At 46.8% G+C, this 20,072-nt stretch overlaps 2 protein-coding genes across 4 annotated transcripts in view; both read right to left on the bottom strand.

Moving 5' to 3' along the window:
- Positions 1–311: 311 nt before the first annotated feature.
- Positions 312–6,349, bottom strand: LOC117001522 (spermatogenesis-associated protein 2-like protein). Its single transcript, XM_033069937.1, has 2 exons — positions 6,065–6,349; positions 312–2,923 (listed from the first exon to the last, which is right to left on the bottom strand). Exons 1-2 carry the CDS (start codon positions 6,347–6,349, stop codon positions 1,445–1,447), a joined length of 1,764 nt encoding a protein of 587 aa, XP_032925828.1. The 3' UTR covers positions 312–1,444.
- A 1,573-nt stretch (positions 6,350–7,922) lies between these two features.
- Positions 7,923–20,072, bottom strand: part of LOC117001579 (protein BEAN1-like) — a 54,863-nt gene continuing 42,713 nt past the window's right edge. For 2 of the 3 annotated variants that reach the window (XM_033070002.1, XM_033070003.1), the window contains one exon: positions 7,923–12,120. In XM_033070002.1, the coding sequence (XP_032925893.1) occupies positions 11,859–12,120 (262 nt within the window). In that variant the 3' untranslated portion in view covers positions 7,923–11,858. The remainder of the gene's footprint in view (positions 12,121–20,072) is intronic. The other variant, XM_033070004.2, reaches the window with a different exon arrangement.

Below are 20,072 nucleotides of genomic sequence, written 5' to 3' on the forward strand. Positions count from 1 at the left end.
TTTTTAGCATTCAAAAGTGAGCTTCATATTAGCCACTGTTAAGAAAATTAACTCTATCCCAGCCCAAACCAGCACACATTTCAGTGCTACTGAAAAAGCTACTTGAAGCGGTATTGAAGTGTCTTTCTAGGTAATAACAGAATTTTTAGGGTTGGAAAGGCCCTCTGGAGGTGATCCAGTCCAAGCCCTGCCCAGGCACGGTCACCTGGAGCAGGTAGGTGTCCAGGTAGGTTTGGAATGTGTCAGAGAGGGAGACTCCACAGCCTCTCTAGGCATCTGCTCCAGGGCTCTGTTCCCTCCAGAAAAACAAGTTCTTCCTCATGTTGAGATGGAACTTTTTGTGTTTTAGTTTATAGCCATTGAGCCTTGTGCTGCTGCTCAGCACCACCCTCTGATACCCCTTGGAGATATTTGTATAAAGAAGCACTGGAGGCTGTGCCTAAGCAGCAGTGTTCTTTCCTAAATGAATTTAGAGCTGTGTGTGACACAGCCTCTCAGTGGGACACAGCTTCCAGCTGATCCAACACTCCAGAGGTTTTCACACAGCACACCCACCTGCAGGATATCCCTGAGCTTGCCTCTGCTACTCACTGGGATCCTTCTCTGAGCAATTTTTTCCCTGCCACTAAAATGATGAAGAATGAGATTTTTTTTCTTCATTTTAGTGAGATGAACTGGCCTGCAGAAAGGTCTTGTGAACTTCTGGTGCAGAATTAAGTCAGGAGCAGGGGCAAGAGAAATGGCACGTGTAGCTGGACCTCTCTCCCTGGTGGCAGTGAACAGTTAAAATGCTCAAGGCTTCTCTCGGAAATTGTGGTGGTGGCCACAAAATACTTTGGTAACAAATGGAGGCAGATACAAAACCTGTAACAACAGGTTAATGCCTCTACAAAACCAAGGGTTCAAAGAGCTGTTTCCCTTTTTAAAGCTCAAGGAATGTTATCAAACTTTCTAAACGTGTTTTTAGCTGACGTCGGGAGGAAGATTAGCTCAGACACAGCTTCAAAGGAATGCAGAGAGTTAACAGGAGTACACTCCAGTATGGCATTTCTAAAGCTGGGTCTTCCAGTTTAGAAGAATTTACCTTGTACTGGAAGAGTATTCAAGGAATAGGTCTAGTAAGGGAAAAAGGAAAAATAGGATGCCCAGCTGAAGAAACCTGTCTGGCATTAAGAACAGCCAGAAGGAATCTGACCAATTAATTAAACGGACTGAAATTTATACAAGTTTGCCTACCCTTTATAAAGGTGACCATTCAGCTTGTCTTATCAAAGAAACCATTAAGAATTTGTGTAACTCCTGCTATTTACTGTTCCAGAGCAGTGATATGGTTTGGATTTTTTTGAACTGTTTTGACCAAGCTAATAATCTCCCTGACAACAGGATCAAGGCCACAGGTGAGAGGACAATCCCCACAGGTAATTACAAATAAAGCACTGCAGGCTCAGGTGTGATGACACAGCACTGCCTGGTCGCTTTTGTCAATGATGACATAAGGCTCCTGGATATTACAGTTCTCCAGCTTCCCTTCCCGGCCTCCAGCAGAGTCCCCTGCTGGCTGCACCAGGCCCCTCCTGCCCAGTGTGCTGCTCCTGCCCCCATGTGAGGGCTGCACATCAATGCTTTGGGGGGGGATGTAGGTGAGGTTGGGGGGCTCTCTGATGTGCCTGAAGCACTCAGAAGCTGGGTGTGCCTTAGCAGGATCCATGAGCAGTCTCTTGCTGTCAGAACCAGTAGTGGAATCCTCCAAGTGCCCAGCAGTACAGCACAGAGCTGAAGGTGGCTCAGTGTGTGACACTGCTCTGTTGTGCAGCTCAGCACTAGTCAGGTATGTATGTTTTATTTGGGAGCCATGAAATTCTCTAAGGTGCCTGTCACTTGTTCCTGCATAGGCCACTGCCTCAGGCTGGCCAGTTTCCTCTACTGGATATGTAAGTTCTTCCTGAGCATCCCTGATTTGAAGTTCTGTGAAGGTTAAAGACAACTCACAAACATCCTCTTCCCTGGGGATGCTGCAGTTTTGGGCAAAGTCCTTGTAGGGCAGAGACTTCAGCTCAGAGGGCTCATCACCAGGGGCTGGGTCCATGCAATTTATGGCATCATTAATTTCTGCTTCAATTGATTCTACTGGAACTCCTGGAGCTTCAAACTCCAAGGTGGTTTTGCTGTCACAGGAGCTGTCAGCAAACATGGCAAAGGCTGGGGGGCCACTGGCTCCCGGGGACAGAGGCACAGGCCCAAGCACTCGTGCAGCCGCCTCTGCAGCCCCTGCCAGGGCATGCTCCTCACTCAGCCTGGCTCCTGGCTCCTTCTCCAAAGCCGTTGGAGAGACAGTCTCACTGAAGATCGGTGTCTGTGCTATGACAATGTCACTGTATGTGATCAGGAAGTCCTCGCTGTCTGAGCACTTGCCCGAGAGATGTGTGTTGTTGATGTCCTGCCTTTGGTGCTCCTGGAGGCTGCCGGGGGATGCAGCAGCTGCTGACTGAGCCACGTCCCCTTTGATCCTCGGATTCCCAGCAGCTTCAAAGGATGCAGCACAGGTAGCTGAACACTTCTGCTGGGAAGCAAGGCACAAAGGTGTCTCACTGTTCCCTTCATTTCCCAGCCTTTCAGGGTCTTCTCTCTGGGGTGTCTGATCTTCCTCACCCTCCTCTCCTCGATGTGCTTGTGCTCCCTGCTGCAGGCTGTTCTCCAAATTGCCTTGTTTTTCTTCATTTGTCATCTCGAGGATGGCTTCACACTCTATTCTTGCCAGGAATATCGCAAATGCAGTCTCCTTTGTTTCCTCATTGTTTCTCTTTTTGACAAGTGAAAACTCAGTGGCTGTAGTTGCAACATAACCTATTTTCTCCAGGACAGCTTTCACAATGTCCTCTGGCAGCACTGGCTGGATGTAGTACACAAAATTCCCAGTGAAGGTCTGGAACAGAACACAACATGGAAAAGCTGGTGAATGCTGGTGGAGTGGGTGCAGGGAAATGTGAAAGAGTTGATTTCCTAAAGATCAAAAATACAGTAATTTCACGACTATAAGGCGCACCTCCAGGTGTCGGCAAATTTCTGAACTTTGTTCATATATAAAATACACTGGACTATAAGGCGCACTTCCGGGTTTGGGCCAAAATTTTAGTCAAAAGGGTGCGCCTTATAGTCATGAAATCACTGTACTTCCAAACTTGCTTACAGCTTTCAAAAAACTGTGTTCTAGAAGTCTGAGTTTTGAATTGCAGTGACTGAGGCTTTTCTAACAGCACTGTTTTGGCAGCCTCTTCAGCACTGTAGCTTTGTGTTGGGGCTGGGGGGTGTTACTCTTCTTCCTCTGTGGAGGATTCTTCCCATTATTATCCTAAGGAAGTCGGCTGGGCGGCTCCCCCAGCTTTTGATTGCTCAAGACAAAGGGATGGGTGGGGGCTGTCTCCCTCCCTCAGTCACTGGCAGGGTTTGGGGGTCAGGGTGGCTGGTCACTTCCCCCTTCCTTGGGACACTCGCCGATCCAAAGGCAGAGCAGAGAGGTTTCTCTGCGGTCGGATCTGCCCTGCACCCTGCCCTGCTGCAGCCTCCTGCTCTGAGAGCAGCGCTGAGCACCGGGACCCAAACGGTGAGTGGGGAGTTCTCCCTTCACCCTTCTCCAGCTGGGACAGCCCTGCCACTGCCACCTCCCTGCTCCTGCTGCGGCTGCGAGGGGCCTGCCCCGGTCCCACCGGGACCATGTGGAGGAGAAGAGTGTCTGTGACTGGAAAAGGGACTGGAACTGAGTTATTTGTTCTGTTTTGTGCTGATTTTCACAGCTGATGTTGTTCTTGTTTGTCTTGTAGATATATTAGTAAAGAACTGTTATTCCTAAACCCATACCTTTGTCTGAGAGCTCCTTAATTTCCAAATTATAGTAAATTGGAGGGAGGGGATTTTCACTCTCCATTTTAGGAAAAAAGCTCCTGCCTTTTTCTTGCCTGTACCTGTCCCCCAAACCACTTTGCCACAGCACATCAGTTTCAGTGAAGCTGTGCCAATTTAAACCTGCTGGGGTCTTGGCTAAGAGTACTAGTATTCAAAAAGGAGAGAGTAAGGAAATAATTTTAGTCAAACTAGAGAAGCTCAGAAATAAACCTTTTGTGTTCCACTGAACCTAAGCTTTTTAAACAGAGGTTCATAGAATGAATCACTGAGGTCTTTTCTAAAGAAACAGACATGATGCACTCACTGTAAATCACATTTCTGAACTGGTGACAAGTCTGTAACATTTTCTTTTTCCATGGCTCAGACTCCTGCTGTGAACTTTACTACCCTTGAATTAAACTGCCATCTTTTGAAAGCACCTTTCTGAAGAGAGACTATTCTAACAGAAATAATGTCCAAACACCTTTCTTTGCACAAGCTGTCTGCAAAACAACAATAAAATGCTGCTGCTGTGCAACGACTTAAAAAACTGTTCAATATTTGCCTGGTTTTAGAGCTATCCCAGGCATGAGGCCTAGTTTGTAACCTGGAAGTGGTTTTTGGTTTTGTCTGAAACCCTGTGACAGGAGAGACTTTTCTGAGCTGGGCATGATCCACTCTGGGCAAGTCAGAACAGGACAGAGGTGAGAATGCAAAGTCAGGATTTCCAGGGATGAGGTACCTTGTTTTCAGGCTGCCCAGCTTGGGCCAGACCAAGGCTGACCCCTGAGCATCAGTGTCACAAGCAGGAGATTCAGGAGAACAAAACTGACCCCCAGAATGGCCAGAGTATAATTCTCAGATAAATCTGTCAAGGTGCCCTGCACTCCTCGCCTTCTGTTCCTTCTGGAGAGGGGACAACTGCAGGCACTGCAGGGACATCACAGCAGGTGAGTGGCAGGACATGGGAAATACTATTCCATGTATTTCAGTAGCTTTTAATTAAATCTGTACTGCACAAGGTACTGCTTGTTCTTCAACTTGTGCCTTGCAGTAGAATGATTTCAGGCCTGCAGCAGGCTGTCTTACACTTTGGGTTACCCACAGTGATCTTCAAAGTTTAATTTTAATGCAGTCTAAGATTCTTGTGTTAGGAAAAGCTGAGCCTACTAAGTGTAGACCTGACTATCTTACGCTTTGGCCTGTTTTAGGGAGATGAATGAGAAGAACAGAAATTTTTACAGCTGTTTGAGAGTCCACAGGTGAGACCTAAGTGCAGGAAGAAGCAAAGAAATGGCTTTTCCTCACCAGCACCTGTTGTCAAAGCAAGGACAATAAGTTTGCATTTGGGTGTTTGGGGAGTCTGTTTAAATTTGGGACATGAGAAGATGGCTGTGTGTTCTGGGCCATGAGACGTGTTCAGTGCACTGGGGAAGTGGAGTAACCGTGACCACCCTGCTGCACAAAACAACAGCGTTTCCTCTTTCCAAGGAGCTGTCCCTCCCACTCCACCAGCAGCAGCCTCTGACCAGGGACCAGAGGCACTGACCCACCTGGCCTTTGGCACCAAGCCACTGGTGATGGCTACTGCTAAAAACATTCCTGCTTAGAGGCAGATTTTGCCCAGAGCTCAGTGTGATGAAAGGCAAAGCCTCTCAGAGTAGCTTTTACCTTCTCTGCTATCTCACCACAACTAGGGCTCCCTTCCTAACCCCCAGAGCTGCTCAGCACTCCCAGCCTCGCTGAGGACAAGGCCTGTGAAGGCCATCGAACACCTCTGAGCAGCCCTGCACATGCTGGGCATCCTGAGCTGAGCAGGATGTGCCCTGACCCGGCTCCCTGACCCCAGCAGGATGTGCCCTGACCCGGCTCCCTGTCCCCAGCAGGATGTGCCCTGACCCCGCTCCCTGTCCCCAGCAGGATGTGCCCTGACCTCGCTCCCTGTCCCGGGCAGGATGTGCCCTGACCCCGCTCCCTGTCCCCAGCAGGATGTGCCCTGACCCCGCTCCCTGTCCCCAGCAGGATGTGCCCTGACCCGGCTCCCTGTCCCCAGCAGGATGTGCCCTGACCCCGCTCCCTGTCCCCAGCAGGATGTGCCCCTGACTCCGCTCCACCTCCCGGTGCCGCTCCAAGCCCCGGCCCGGGAAGCGGCCCCGCAGCCGCGGGTGGGTGGCAGTGCCCGTACCTTGAGGGAACGGATCTCCCGGCGCCAGGGGCACAGCAGGAGGTTGACGCAGAGCAGCTCCAGCAGCTCCAGCGCCCTGACGAGGTCGCGCAGGGCGCGGTCACCCCGCGCCCGCCGGCAGTGCTCAGCCACGCCGCGCACGTCCAGAGCCCCGCGGCGCCCCGCGCCCAGCAGCCGCCGCGCCCGAGCCTTGAGCGCGGGGTCGGCGCAGGCCGAGAGCTGTCCCTGCGCCGCGCGGGCCGCCACCTGCGACACGTACTCCCTCAGCAGCGCCGGCTCCGCCATGGCGCCGGCTCCGCCCCGGCACCCGCCCCGCGCCGCCATTGGCCGGCACCACTCGCGCGCCGGGCGGCCATTGGTGCTCCTGCCTGTCAGTCAGGGCGGGGGCGGAGCCCCGCGAACCGAAAGTGAAAGGCGGGAGGGCGGTGAGGGCTCGGGCTGCGCGAGGGGCGGGGCGGGGCCTGTCGGACAGGAGCTCTGAGGTGAGGGCAGGGCCGGGCAGGGCGTGCGTGGGCATGGCCTGGGGTGTCCCGAGATGTCGGTGGCTCCCCGGTGCGTAGCGCCAACTCTGCACTTTAACCTGGTTTGTACAAAGCAGGAACTGCTGGTAATCCACCTAAACCTCTCTGGTCATCCAAAGTTTTTTTTACATTTTAACAGAGGTATCAGCATCCACTAGTCACAAGTGGTACAACTTTTGTGTTGATTAGCGCTCAGACCCCTCTTTGATGGTTGTGTCATGCTGATCGGCACTCAGGGATGATTGTCCCTGCCCTGGGCTCTGGGTCCATTCATTTGATAAATATTCGTTTGCAGTAGGTGGTCACTGAGTGGGTTACGATCTCCCACACTGGAATTCCCTTTCCCCCAGTACTGCTCAGTCCTGCTCACATCACTCTGCTGATCCTGGCCAAAAAGCCCCTCCCTTGTGGGGCTGTGTTCCTTCTCCTGAGAAAGGTCAGCCAAGCACAGCATCGACACTGCAATTGCTGGAGACCCCTGAGACAAGGTGTGAGCCCTGGGCCGGAGCTGTTCCTCCTGCTGGAGCTGCCTCTGCATCCCTAGGGCAGGGTAACAGCTGGAAGAGCTTTGTGTCTGCTGCGGGGCTGGCAAGTGTCCTGCAGTGGGGTTAAATGAGATTTGTTCTGCTGCGGGGCTGGCAAGTGTCCTGCAGTGGGGTTAGATGAGATTTGTTCTGCTGCGGGGCTGACAAGTGTCCTGCAGTGGGGTTAAATGGAGGTTGAATCCAGCAGCTGGAACATGCGCCTGTGGTCCAGGTGCTTTCCTAATCTTGATTTTTGGAATCCCAATTTTCAAGTCACCACCTGTGGCCACCATGATGTTGTGCACCTGTGTGACTTCACAAATTGATAAATATTCTCTCATATGATGATTATTATTTTAATTCACAGCAGTCTATGGTCATAATTTCACATAGAAATTCTTTCTGTAATTGAAGGAGGGGAATAATTTGTCAGACTCTACCAAGACCACTTAGAGCAGTTGGATGTGGTTTCCACTCAGGAAACACATCTTTGCTCACCTTGCTGGGCTAAAAAATGATCTGTTTGAATATTTTAAATATTTCTGAGCCTATTACTTCCTGGCTTTTCATCTTTTCCCTTGGTGATACGTTGCCATTTTCAGTGTCCTGACTTTAATACTTGGACTCTGCCCTTCTTGAGTTTGGACACTGGCTTGTCCCCCGGCAGAGGAGGGACCTGTCTGCTCCAGTGCCTGCCTGTTCCTGTGGCCTTTGACAAAGGTAAAATCCAAATATGACTGAAGCACAGAGTTGCTTCCTCAGCAGTTGCTGAGTTGTGGGTGGTTCCAGAGATGTAAAATAAAAAGCACAGAAGCAAACCCAAATACACGTGTGTTCTTTACTAAAAGTTCTGCATAAGATCAGTATACTAAAAATTGAAGCAGAAGAGACGACTACAGAAATACATGGTTGTTATCATGTAGCAAGAAATAGCATTTCCAGTTTTCTTTCTGATTTTACTCATGTAATAAAGCAAAGGCCTGTGTTAAGCCTGGGTTTTAACACTGGTATTAGAATTATGCAAGGGTATAGGATAATATCTGATAGCAGGAGATTAATTTCTCAAGAGCAACATCACTCTGCCAACTTTGCTGAGATTTATTCAAGATCTGCAATATTTTCAAGAAATGAAAGCATGTTCTTATTGCATCATTACAAGGAATTTCAGCACTTGCAGTAGTAGCATTGGAAGCTGTTGAAGCAACTTCAGAGCTCCAAACTTCTTTCTGTAGTGTTTTAAAGCTAATTTTTTTTCTTTCTAGTGCTGTCAGGATTTATAAGCTCCCCCCCATCCCCCACAAACTTTGTTGGATATCACTCAGTTAAAAAGATCAACAAGAGCAGAAAATGCTAAACCACTCCTGCAAGTGATGGTGGTAAGGTATCACAGAAGGCAGCACACTGCCTTCAATTCAGTTTGTTTTTTAATTTTATATGTTTGTAATGAATCACATAACCCAGGTATTCAGTGGTAACTTAGAAAAATGCTACAGTGTGGATGTGGTTGTTTTGGTTGGCTCCCATATCCATGTGACAGAGCAGCTGGGATTATTTGGTTTATTCTGTGATAACAGGATGACAGGATTTTATGGAGTGGTCCATGCCACAAGAGGGAGCAGGAGCAGGCAGATGTGTAAGAACTGCTACCAAACCCAGAATGAAGGAAGAAAGAAAGAAAGACTTGAATTAGTTTTCTACAATTTTACCAATGCATTGCTAACACCAGGTAATATGTAAATCTCCCACTCTCGTCAGAAGTCTGCTTAAAGTCAGATTGTTTTGTAAACCACAGATACAGAGTTGGTTGGGAAATCCCTGTCTGAAAGGTTAAAAGCTAAACCAAAGGGTTTCCCACCGTGCAGAGAAACTGAGGGGACTCGTGTGCCCCGTGTGAAAAGCCCTCTGTGCCTGTGTGCAGCAGAGCCTTCAGCTTGCTCATGATACTTGGAAGAGCCTCACTTTCAGGGGAAAAACCTCACATTTTGCTTCTAATCTGGGTTCATTAGAGTCTCCCTGGCCCTCCCCAGCAGCAGCCTTAAGGAAGCAGGTCCCAGAGCCTTGCCCTGTTCCAGACAGCTCTGCAGGAGCTTTTACAGCTGTGAAAGCAAATCCCATTCTGCACAAACCACCATGTGCTTCCCCTCTCTTCTGATTGTCCTGCCAGTGAATCTGACTGGGCCATTCTGTGCATCTCTGGTCCCTTGGAGGTGGGGTAGAGTTTTGTTTTTCTCATTGCAGGGTACTTTGCATACCACGGAACTGCTTAAACAAATACTTTATGGAGAGGAGCAGTTCTCTCTGTTAAAAACACAAATGTGAAACAGAGCCTACCTTCTAGCAATGCCTGCCAGCAGTTCTGCAATGCAAAATGGTGAATTTTTGTTCTTTTGGGTATAGTATTCTGAGAATATTGAAAATCTTGCTGAACTGCAAAAGAATTGTCTCATTTTAGCAAAATACTTATTTAATGTAATCTACTTAGCAAAAAATGCATGCTTACCTTATATCTCATCATGTGCCTATGACTCAGTAATGGTATAATTTATATAGCAGTAAGAACCATATAATTACTTCCCATCTAAGTATTAATTATAATTGTGTCAATCTTTGGAGTGTTGAATGATGATTGCAGTTAAAAATTATTCAGTATTTACAGAAAATCCAAGTGCAATTTTAGTAATTTGGATACTGCTTCCTTTCAAACACCATTATGTATTTACTATACTCAGCTTTACATATCCTTTAATGGGAATAGAAAATGAAGCCCATTTTCTCAGTGTAAAAACTTTTTTTTTTTTTTGGTATTTTGAGAAAATGCCTCTAAGAAATTTCCTAGAGATGAGCCTGTGATAACTCTGTCCCCTGCCACAGCTCCTGGCCCTGGTCCCAGAGGGAACCCAGGCTTGTGAATGCCCCAAGGGCTTAAGGGCTGTCTGGAGCTCCATCCCTGCTGTCAATGTGCTGGCAGTCAGTTCTGCTTCCTGCTAGCACCCACAGTCACTCTGGGGTTTTCCATTAGACCCAAAACTTCAAAATTACTTAAAAATGTAGAGTGCAAACTAAGAGTTCAACTTTCCTGCAGCAGCACATTTGAAAAGAACACAGCAAAGAGGTTTTCCAAGGGAAAGTCCCAAGGAAAGCTCAGGGTTGAGCTCTCCTTGGTCTGTTGTGCCAGACACACAGAAGCTTTCAGATAAGGAATGGGTTTGTGTCAGATGAGGAATGGGACATTCCAGGCAGAAGTGAATAACAGGATCCAAACTTTGTTTTTTTTAAGGCAATACATGGAAATCTCCTTGGCCGCCTACTGTTGGATTTCAGGGCTGGCCTCTTGTCTGAATCTTGCAACTTTTTTTTGCTGGGCCATAAAAAGGACGTGGGGAAAGCAGATCTCCTGCCCCACCCGTGGATCTTGCCCAGCTCAGGGTGCACAGACAGAAGCTCAGGGATGTGTTAGCTGTAAAACATGTACCCAGCCTGGCAGCTGTGCCCAGCCCGGGGCTTGGCCAGTGGCTCCCAGGAGGGGAAAAGGAGCAAGGGGTGCCCATGAGGGTCTGGGTCCCCGCTGCCCTGCCTGCTCCAGAGCCAAGGAGCAGGGATCTGGGATCCTTGGTGCCACACTCAGTCTCCCCTGGCCGGGCTGGTGCAGGGAAGGCTCTGTGGGAGCAGTGAGTGCAGTCCCAGCCGTCCCTGGGGACACGGTGCTGCTGTGCCTGAGCTGAACCCCCAGCCCAGCACCCACGGCCTCCCATCCCTCCTGAGTGTCCTGGGCTCACTCGTTGGGTTCCTTTCCCTGGTCTATTCTCTCAAAGCTGGGAATGCTCTGAGGCTCCTGAGGTTCTGTTCCTGTGCCCAGCCCAGCGTCTCTCAGTTCCTAGAGGTCACTGTGCTCACACGGTAACACCCAGGCTCCCTATGGAAAAAGAAACTGGTTTGTGCCTGGAAATGCAGCCGTGTGTGGGAATTGGCCTGAAGCATCCTCCAGGATTCCTGTGCCCTTCCCTTGGCCCTTGAAGGACATGCAGCTCCAGCCTGCAGAGCTGTGCTGCACTCTGGGACCCACTGCCACCTCTCCACCACCTGTGCATTGTTGTTCCGAGGAGGACTTACAGCAGGCTTTGCAATGGCCTGGAAAGCCTGGTGCCAAAGGAATAATGTGGATATTAAAATATTATTATTCCTTTTTTCTTTTGCTTCTACATGGTACTGATAATAATCTTTTTTTTTAGGCAGTGCTTTGCCTACTGAAACACATAGTTAGACAAAGAGTTACTTAAAAATGCTTTGTTGTCAATACAGTGAATGAGATGTACTAGTGACACCTACAATGACAACAAAATGCTCTTCTTTTTCCTTCTGTTCTAAAACATGCAAAGTATCATAAAATCAACAAGTAGGCTTGACTGGATAACATTTATCTTCATGATGAGTGGCTGATTTCAATGGGTTTTGCAATGCTTCAGAAAGGTCAGATGCACTGCTTGTCTCTGGTGCTCTTTTATGCTACGTGATGCCATAGAACACTTGGAAGCATGAACAGGGAAATTTAGGTAAACTTGCAAAATTGACTGTAAAAAAATCCCATTGTATCCCTGTTTTAAGATATAAAATTGGTAAAACTTCCAGAGGTTTTATTCTCCATTGGTCTGAGTTCTTCAGAAGAATTGAAGGAAAGAGCCACTTTCATGGACAGGATTTGGGGTCTGATGGGCAGAGAATGTTCCACGTTTCTGTTGGAGCAGGCTGTGCTCACACGCCGCTGTCCCGTACAGGGGAGCATCCTCCGCACTGGGAGATCACCGAGATGCCTGAGCTGGGCTGCTGCCAGTCCTGCAGCCTCACTGCACAATGTGCAGCCCTTCCTGCAGTCCCTGCTGCTTCCTCTTCCTGGCTGATACAGATATTTAAAGGTATTTCATTTCTTTGGCAAGGGTCCGTAAGGGAATATGGCGGGGGATCATCTGCAGGGATATATATTTGTGTTGCTCCTGGCCCCACACATTCATCGTAGCTGAAAGCAAAAAAGAAATACTCATTAGATTCTTGGGGAAAATGCCACAGTACATTATTTCAGCACAACAAAGGCAAGTAAAGTGAGAAGAAAAAAAGTGTCTGGTGTTTTGTTCCTCAGCCCACATCCTTGCTGACCCTGCCATGTCAGATACTCAAGAATTTAGCACTTGAAAACACCCAGAGATGATCCCAGAGGTGCACAGTCACCAAAAGTGCAGTGCAACCAGGGCTCATTCCTGCTCTCACCTGCCTGTAAGAGCCAGGTTAGAACAATCTGGGGGAAAGGAAGTGGTGTTGCTGTCTCAGTTGTGACATGAGATATGGTGGAAGGAGTGTGCTCCAGGGGCAGCAGGATTCCTTGCTGAGCTTCAGAGCTGTGCTGGATAACCTGCACAGACTCGTGCTGGTCACTCTGGGACTGGGCACAGTGCCTGTCACGTTCCTCCCAAGAGCAGGAATGAGGGCAGGGGGTTGGTGGGGCTCCCACGGGAGCCAGCCCGGGTGCACCAAGGCTCTGTGGCTCTGTGAGTGCCCCCAGGCTGGTGCCAGGAAACTGCTCCCTCCTTGTGCTGCTCTGTGCTCCCTGGCTGCAGGCAAGAGTGAGAAATTCACATCATCATGATCTTAAATGTTAGACCTGCTTTGTGGCTGCTGTTCAACCATTCCAGGATAATTTTAAATCCAGTCCTGAAGAAGGGAATGTTTCCTGTTTAAAAAAAAAAACCAACAACCCAACATTTCCCTACTGAGTTAACTTGAAAAACATTTCTGCTGGAGCCAGACAAATTAAGAACCTCTTTCCTCAGCCACACTAAATGCTGAGCAATTAAGACCTGGGATATTTCCTGAAAATTGGTATACTGAGCATGTGTCTTCTCAGCAGACTGCAGGCACACACTGTGCCCCTCTACCTGTGTTACTGCCAGGCTAAAGCAAGCTCCCAAACGCCAGTCTGGGTGATGGAAATGGTTCCTGGGGAAGGGACAGGTAAGAAAGCAAAATCAGAGTGCTACATAATTAAACTCAAATATCCACGGATGTTTTTATTTTTACCTTGATTTCATCTTACTTTATATTCATCAGGACAATGGCTTTAAATTCAGACTAGAAAAGTTCAATTTCCCCATTAAAAAAAATATTTAAGAACCCAAGTCTGTTCTGAAAACCCTGAATAGGGCTGCTAGGTATTTCAGAAAAGTCCCAGCATGTTAGGAAGTACAGTAATTTCACGAATACAAGCCGCACCAATTTGACCAAAATTTTGGTGGAAACCCGGAAGTGCGGCTAATATTCCGGGGCGGCTAATACATTAACAAAATTCTAAAAGCTGCCAACACGGAAGTGAGAGCCCGTGGCAGCCCCAAGCCAAGCTGGAGCCCGGCCGGCCCTGGCAGAGGTGGGAAAGCCTGGCAGAGGCGGGGCCAGCAGTGTGGGGGGCGGGCGGCAGAGCCTGAGCCAGCAGGGCGGGGCAGGGGGGGCGGCAGAGCCCGGGCCAGCAGGGCGGGGGAGCCCGGGAGAACTGGGGCTAGCAGTGCAGGGGAGCATGGCAGAAGCAGGAAGGCCGGCGGGTGGGGCTGCCTGGCAGCGGGGGAAGCCCAGCAGAATCGGGGCCAGCAGCGTGGGGGAGCCCGGCGGTGCGGGGGCCTGCAGTGCCGGCCAGGGCGAGGAAACGCGGCGGCGGTGCAGACGGGAGGGGGCGGCCGGCGAGCCTGGTGGCGGCGGCGGCAGCCCTGCTGGCGGGGCGAGCGAAAGCGGCGCTCGCGAAAGCGGCGCTCGGCGAGCGAAAGCGGCGCTCGCGAAAGCGGCGCGGGGCGGGGCGGGCGCGGGGCGAGCGAAAGCGGCAGCGGGGCGGGCGGCGAGCCCGGCGGCGGCAGCCCTGCCAGCCGGGCGAGCGAACGCGGCAGCGGGGCGGTGCTGACGGGAGAGGGGGGCCAGCGAGCCCGGCGGCGGCGGCAGCACCACCCGGCCAGCCCCGCCGAGCCGTGGCGCTGAGCTGGGCCACCCGGCCCCGTCGGCAACCATGAGCGGGCCGAGCCTTCCTGGCCCCGCCCCGAGCCAGTAAAGCCCGCTATGCCGCGATCCTGTTACTAATTGGCCAATTTGTGAAAGCTGCGCACGGATTCTCGCGACGAACGAAAGTGCGGCTAATATTCGGGGTGCGGCTTATCTATTGACAAAGACAGCAACATTGTCGAGGCACCGGGGGTGCGGCTTATAATCCGTGCGGCTTGTATTCGTGAAACTACTGTACAACTTTTCTACAACATGTGGAAAAGATGTCACTCCAGCATCTACTCAACACACTGAAGCTTTCAAATATACATGGTAGTCTTTGAAAAGTTCTTAGATCTCAGTCAGAGATTGAGGACCTGATGTCCTCAGCTCTCCTTGAGCTCCGTGAGGATAAAAGAACGGCCACTTGTGGGATTCCTGCAAGCTGCATCTTAATTTACATTTTGCTGACCCAAAGCCCAGTGAATTTATTTAGAATCTTCCCTCAGGTTTTGACTGACTTAATCAGGCTAACAGAGTCTGTTAGCACAGGGGAAAAGTGTCCATTCAGAAAAGCCCACAGTAATGGGAGTTTCAAGGTGGAAAATTCAGAATCCTTCTGCTAAGACACAAAAGGGAAGAAACTTCTCTGTCTCCTGATTCTGGGAAATCTGCCACTGACCTAAAGCAGGAATGGGCACAGTGGGAGCTGGTCCTTGCTGCTGGTACCTGATAATCTGCAGATGATTCTTCTGCCTTGGCTTTAATTTAATGCCTTTTCTGGGCCACAGCTCAGCTCAACTGAACTGCTGACTGGGATAAACAGGGAAATGATCCCTAGGACAGGAGACTTTTAAGGCTTAAGTAAACGGGCGTGAATTATGGTATTGAAGAGTTGGCATTTGAACGTTTAGTTCCAAATATCAATGTATTTCTATTAGGGCATTTTATCCTTCATACATGTGATGGATAAAAAGAATTATCTCTTTTTCTCCAAAAGCAAGTAATGTTCTTTCCCCTCATTTTTGGCAATTAAGATCACATTTTAAAAACTGAGTAAGGTAATAAAAAAACACATGCCACACTTTCCATTAAACAGCCTTTTGGCAGCTTCACAGCTGTGCCTACACATTGTTGCCACAGAGAGAATTACAAATAATTCAAATAGTGTGTATTGTTTTTTTAAAAAATAACTTTTTGTATTTTGTTATCAGTTTATGATCTTGATGTTCATTTCCTGTGTTCTTTTCTATGCATGGTATCTTTGCTTGTGGAGCTGACATTGCAAACAGCTCCTGCTCTGTTTCTGCAGATAAGTTCCTATCATCCTCTGGTGAGGGCAGAATGGACATGAATTAAGGTCATAAAAGAGACTTCAACTTTCTATTTTTCCTTAATTTCCAAGTGTTTTGTGGGGTATTTAATGCTTTTTTTTTGTTGTTTGGGGGTTTTGTTTTTCTTTCGTTGTTTGTTTTGTGGTGTGATTTTTTCTCCCTCTGTTTAACAGCTTTAGTACTTTGGTAGTGCTTTCTGACTGCTGTTATAGAGGCATTCCTGTAGGATAAATAATGCATTATCAACTCTACAAGCATGAATTTTATTTTGCAGTCTTTCCTTCAAGGAGACTTTAATATGTAAACTTAGATGACTTTGCAAGAACTTTTTTATTAGAGAATCTAACCAAGTATTATAAGAAATAATACCTACTTGGACAGGCAGCCACTCTCCATGTATGGTGGTGGTTGGAAAACCACTCCTCAAAATATTTGAAGGATTGCTTAGAAAAAATTGCAATAGCAATTATTTCTTGCAGGTGATTAGCAAGTATTGATGTGAATGATGTTGGAGTAAAGCCTTACTGTCATTTTAAAATAAAGCCAAACCTTGATCCCTAATCTGGAGCTAGATAGGCAAAAAGATTTGGGGGTGGTGGCCACCGGGGGAGGTTGGGATGTTTGTTTTGTTTTGTTTTTTTATTTTGTATTTTATGAGTGAGTTTTTTCTGGGCCAGATTTCTCCGGGTTTGGCTGCCTCAGTCAGAAGCTCCCAGTTTAGTTGGGACCACCAGGAGCACCAGGGAAGTGGAAATGGGAGAGATAGAGGAAGAGGGGAGGTCTGACACTGAAGCTTTCAGGCAGAAATCATCAAATTGCAACCTCAGGAACTGCTAGGGGAGTGATACCCACAAAGAGGTATGTTATGCATGTGTGTACATATATATGTGTGTATAGGTATATTCATATGTTTATGTATATATATATTTACATATATATATGTTTTGCATCTGACAATGCAGAACAATGCAAAAATACGTGTTCATCTTTTGCAAAACCCACCACAAGAGTTACATTTTATCTGCCAGATTCACTTCTGTGAAGAAATTGGACATGTAAAAAGTAGCTCAGGCTTGGAGTTCACTCCAGCAGTCACAGGAAAATCTTTTTAGACAGGAAAGAAAATGCTTTTGGAAAGTGTTGTGTTACCATAATGTAAGTAATGGAGCACAGGAACTCATTACACTCTGCATCTTGTGGATACCAGCCCTGAAAAAATCCTTGGCTGCAGTAGTTGTGGTGAATCCACTTTAATGCACGTAAATGTGATCTGCAAAGAGGGGAATGGTGCTCAAAAATGGCAGCAGTTCTCCAAGATGACCTTGTTGACTCAGAGTGTGGCAGGAGGAGTTATCACAACGTAACTCAGTAAAGTTGTTGGGTCTCATTACAGTAAGTATTAGGATGGGTTTGTTGTCAGGGAAACCCCAAAGAGCTTCTTTAACTGGCTGCCATTCATAAATTAGGAGCCCTTCTCTGGGGCAGGAAGAGGGTTCTGCTGACAGAACTTTTTAAGATGCAAACAACAAGAAAAGGCACAGCTGGGAATGAAGAATTCTTTGTGCAATAGATGTCTCGTGGTTCACTTTGTTCATTTGTTATGTTCTGACTCTGCTAAAATTGCTCCTGTTGCACTGCTTCCATTTTGCTGGTGACCTGTTGTGTTCTTTTGATAATGGCAAACAGAGCCCCTGAATCTGGAACATCCATGTGCTGACAGGTTGGAGCTATGATGAAACAGCACAAAGGATGTTTAGATGATGTTGTTACCTAACAGAAAAGCTGAAATTAGAACAATTGTGCTGTAACTCTCTACAAGGAGGTTCAGATGAAAAAAATAATGATGTGTTTGATGCCCATGTAGGCAGTTGAGCTGATGGCACAATTTGCTCTCAGCCAGGTTTGTAGGAGTGCAGCCTGGAAATCTGCCCAGGTTTTCTTTGAGGTTTTCCTAGAATACATACTTTCTTTGGTGATTATTTCTTATTACCATGAGGAAATGTATCAGTTTTTACAGAACTGCTCCTCTAATTACATATATCATGAGCCAGGATATTTTCCTAGGTTTATTTTTGATTCTGACACTTTCCATTTGAGATTCTAATTATATACATATTTATATACATATTTATTTTAATAAATAGTAAAAAAATGTAACCCAAGGTATTGTTCAAGTAAACATCTAGGGCTTAAGTAGCTTAACCACTGAAGAGACAGGAAAGGTGGAATTTAGGTTTTTTCTTTTTTTCTGTTCATAGTTATTTCTGGAATTTGCAATTCCCCAGAATTACAATAGGACTATTTGTGTTAATGAGCACTAAAAGGCTGCATCTTCCTTCTGCACTCTGTGCCAAGATAATCTTGAGGAAGTTATGACTTTGATGGATAAATATTCCAGAGGAAAAATGAACTTCAGTGTAAACTGTTTTCATGAGAACATGTATCAGATAACATTTGAAACCAATAGGATGCAGTTTCATCATAACTGTACAGATTTAAATGGTTGAAATAAATGTTTTAAATAAAACAACTCATCCTAGGATGAAGATTTCATATGATACAATTCAGCCTGGCATTAATTTTAAACACAGTAAGAACTACTTGGTCATCAGCAGTGTTTGGTCTCTGGATTTCTGTAACCATTATACAGTAAAGGATGCTGGGCACTGATTAAGTAACAAAAACCATTTAAGAGAAATAAAAATTTGTAGCTTCCCAAGCCGTGGAGTTAATCCACAAACAGGATTCTAAACAACACCACCAATTCTTGCATGTCACCAGAACCTGCTGATGTTTGAGGAAGTTTTCCATTTGACAAGTTTTAGGTTCATATTCCCAGAAAGACCTTTGATTTAATTATTCCAGGAATGAATTCTGAGCAGGTAAAGGAAGTACTGGCAGCAATATGCATCAGAAAGTCTGACAGCTGGGAAATCAGAGAAAAATTTGTTTTGGAAGTACAGTCATCAAAGGTTGGACAGCTTTAAATTGTGGTTGCTCTGCATGGCACTGTAGATTTCTGGTTAGAAATCCTTGGTGCTTCACTTCCATCAGGTGTTGCTGCTTTCACTGCTGCAGGGTCTTTTGTATCCAGCAATAATTTGCACTTCCAGAGTGGAACTGGGGCAGGTGTAAAGAGAGCCTGGTCAGAAGGTGCAGCCTCCCCATGGATATTTTTGATGACAGAAAGCAAAGGGAACTTTGTGTTTAGTCTCCCTACACACAGGGTGAGGTGTGAGAGCATTTTTGACTACAAAAACAAGAAAAAAGAGAAAGGTGTGGATAATTAAGAGAAATGGAAATGCCACAGAAAGAAACTCTCATAAAATGGCTGTAAACAAAGTCAAGCTTGAAACAAGAAGTTTGCCAGAATAATTGGGAATTTACCTGTTTTTATCCCTAATACTGATGAGGAATAGCACTGGATGTGAAGGGAGGGCCTTTAGGGTGTTTGGAATTTGGAGTTAAAGGAATTGAGAGTTTTAGCTCATGTCATGATATCTTATGGACTTTAAACCTGTTATATTTCCAGTGGCATTTTTTACCTTAGTAACTGAAAATCTCAGTGGGGGCATTGAAGTAAGAGCTGAACTTTACCCCAAAGGTCCATCTCATGCCTTTTCAGCTGTCATTGTAATGTGGCAAAAGCTCCTCACCAGGTTTGCTCTCAGGAAAACAGCCTTGGCAAAGGAATACAGCACAATATAGCAAGACTTTATGCCAGTTCCCTGCAAGCCTAATTCTGGCTTTCAAGAAAATCCAGGAGGCTGGCATGGCTAACTTGCATCTTCTGAAGTGGGGGATGGAAAAGAACTTTTTAAAAAAGAAAGTTCCTTAAGTAGGCTTTTAAAAATATGTATTTAAAGGGAAATTACTGTCTGAATTTAAGACAGGAGCATTTCCTTTTGCCATTTTAAAGTAATTTTAAAATTGATTTGCCCATTTAAACAATGCAAGCTGAACGTGGTTATTGAGAATACTGGGATTTATCAAGCCTAAACAAGACAATTTTCTCTAGAACAGATCCTGTGTAAATTAGGCAGGGTGACCAACTGAGGAAGAGTGAGCCCACAAACAAACCCTCACACAATGTGATTTAATATGAATACTGCCATAGAGGGGGCTGAATGTTTTTTATCTTTATGTGCCCTGTGGGGAACATTCAGTGTGAGGCATGGAGAGGACTTCTGTGGCTTCCATTAAAACCATTCCTGAAGGTAAATCCCTGCATCCTCCTGAGCAGTCATTCCTCAGGGATGTTCTGTGTTAGACACTCACAAGTCTCAGATACAAAAGGCAATAATCTTGGTTGCCTAAAGCTCTGTACATACCATTAATATCCAATCACTAAGGAGTGAAAAAGCACTTATGCAGTGGGGTGAGATGCATTTCCCTGGCCACAAGGTCAGAAGTTGATAAAATTCCTTTCCTGCCATGAAATCTCCTCATTGTTTGGATTTTATTCACTCTCCTAAAGAAAAATATAATACTTTTTAATTTACTTGGACTTTGGTCAAAGTAAATCCATTTGAATCCCATTCAATCAGAAACATGTGAGCTCAACTTGTTTTGAACCAGCTTTCTTACTACATATTTGTAAGAAGATAATTAGCAATGCTCACTA

Source organism: Catharus ustulatus, chromosome 11 (genome assembly GCF_009819885.2).
Source record: "Catharus ustulatus isolate bCatUst1 chromosome 11, bCatUst1.pri.v2, whole genome shotgun sequence".
Lineage (NCBI taxonomy): Eukaryota > Metazoa > Chordata > Aves > Passeriformes > Turdidae > Catharus > Catharus ustulatus.

Bases quoted from the DNA above. Each gene is read 5' to 3' on its own strand.
- LOC117001522 (XM_033069937.1), bottom strand. From the start codon at position 6,349: ATGGCGGAGCCGGCGCTGCTGAGGGAGTACGTGTCGCAGGTGGCGGCC. The intron at 2,924-6,064 runs GTACGGGCACTG...GTTCTGTTCCAG, and splicing joins GGGAGATCCGTTCCCTCAAG to ACCTTCACTGGGAATTTTGT.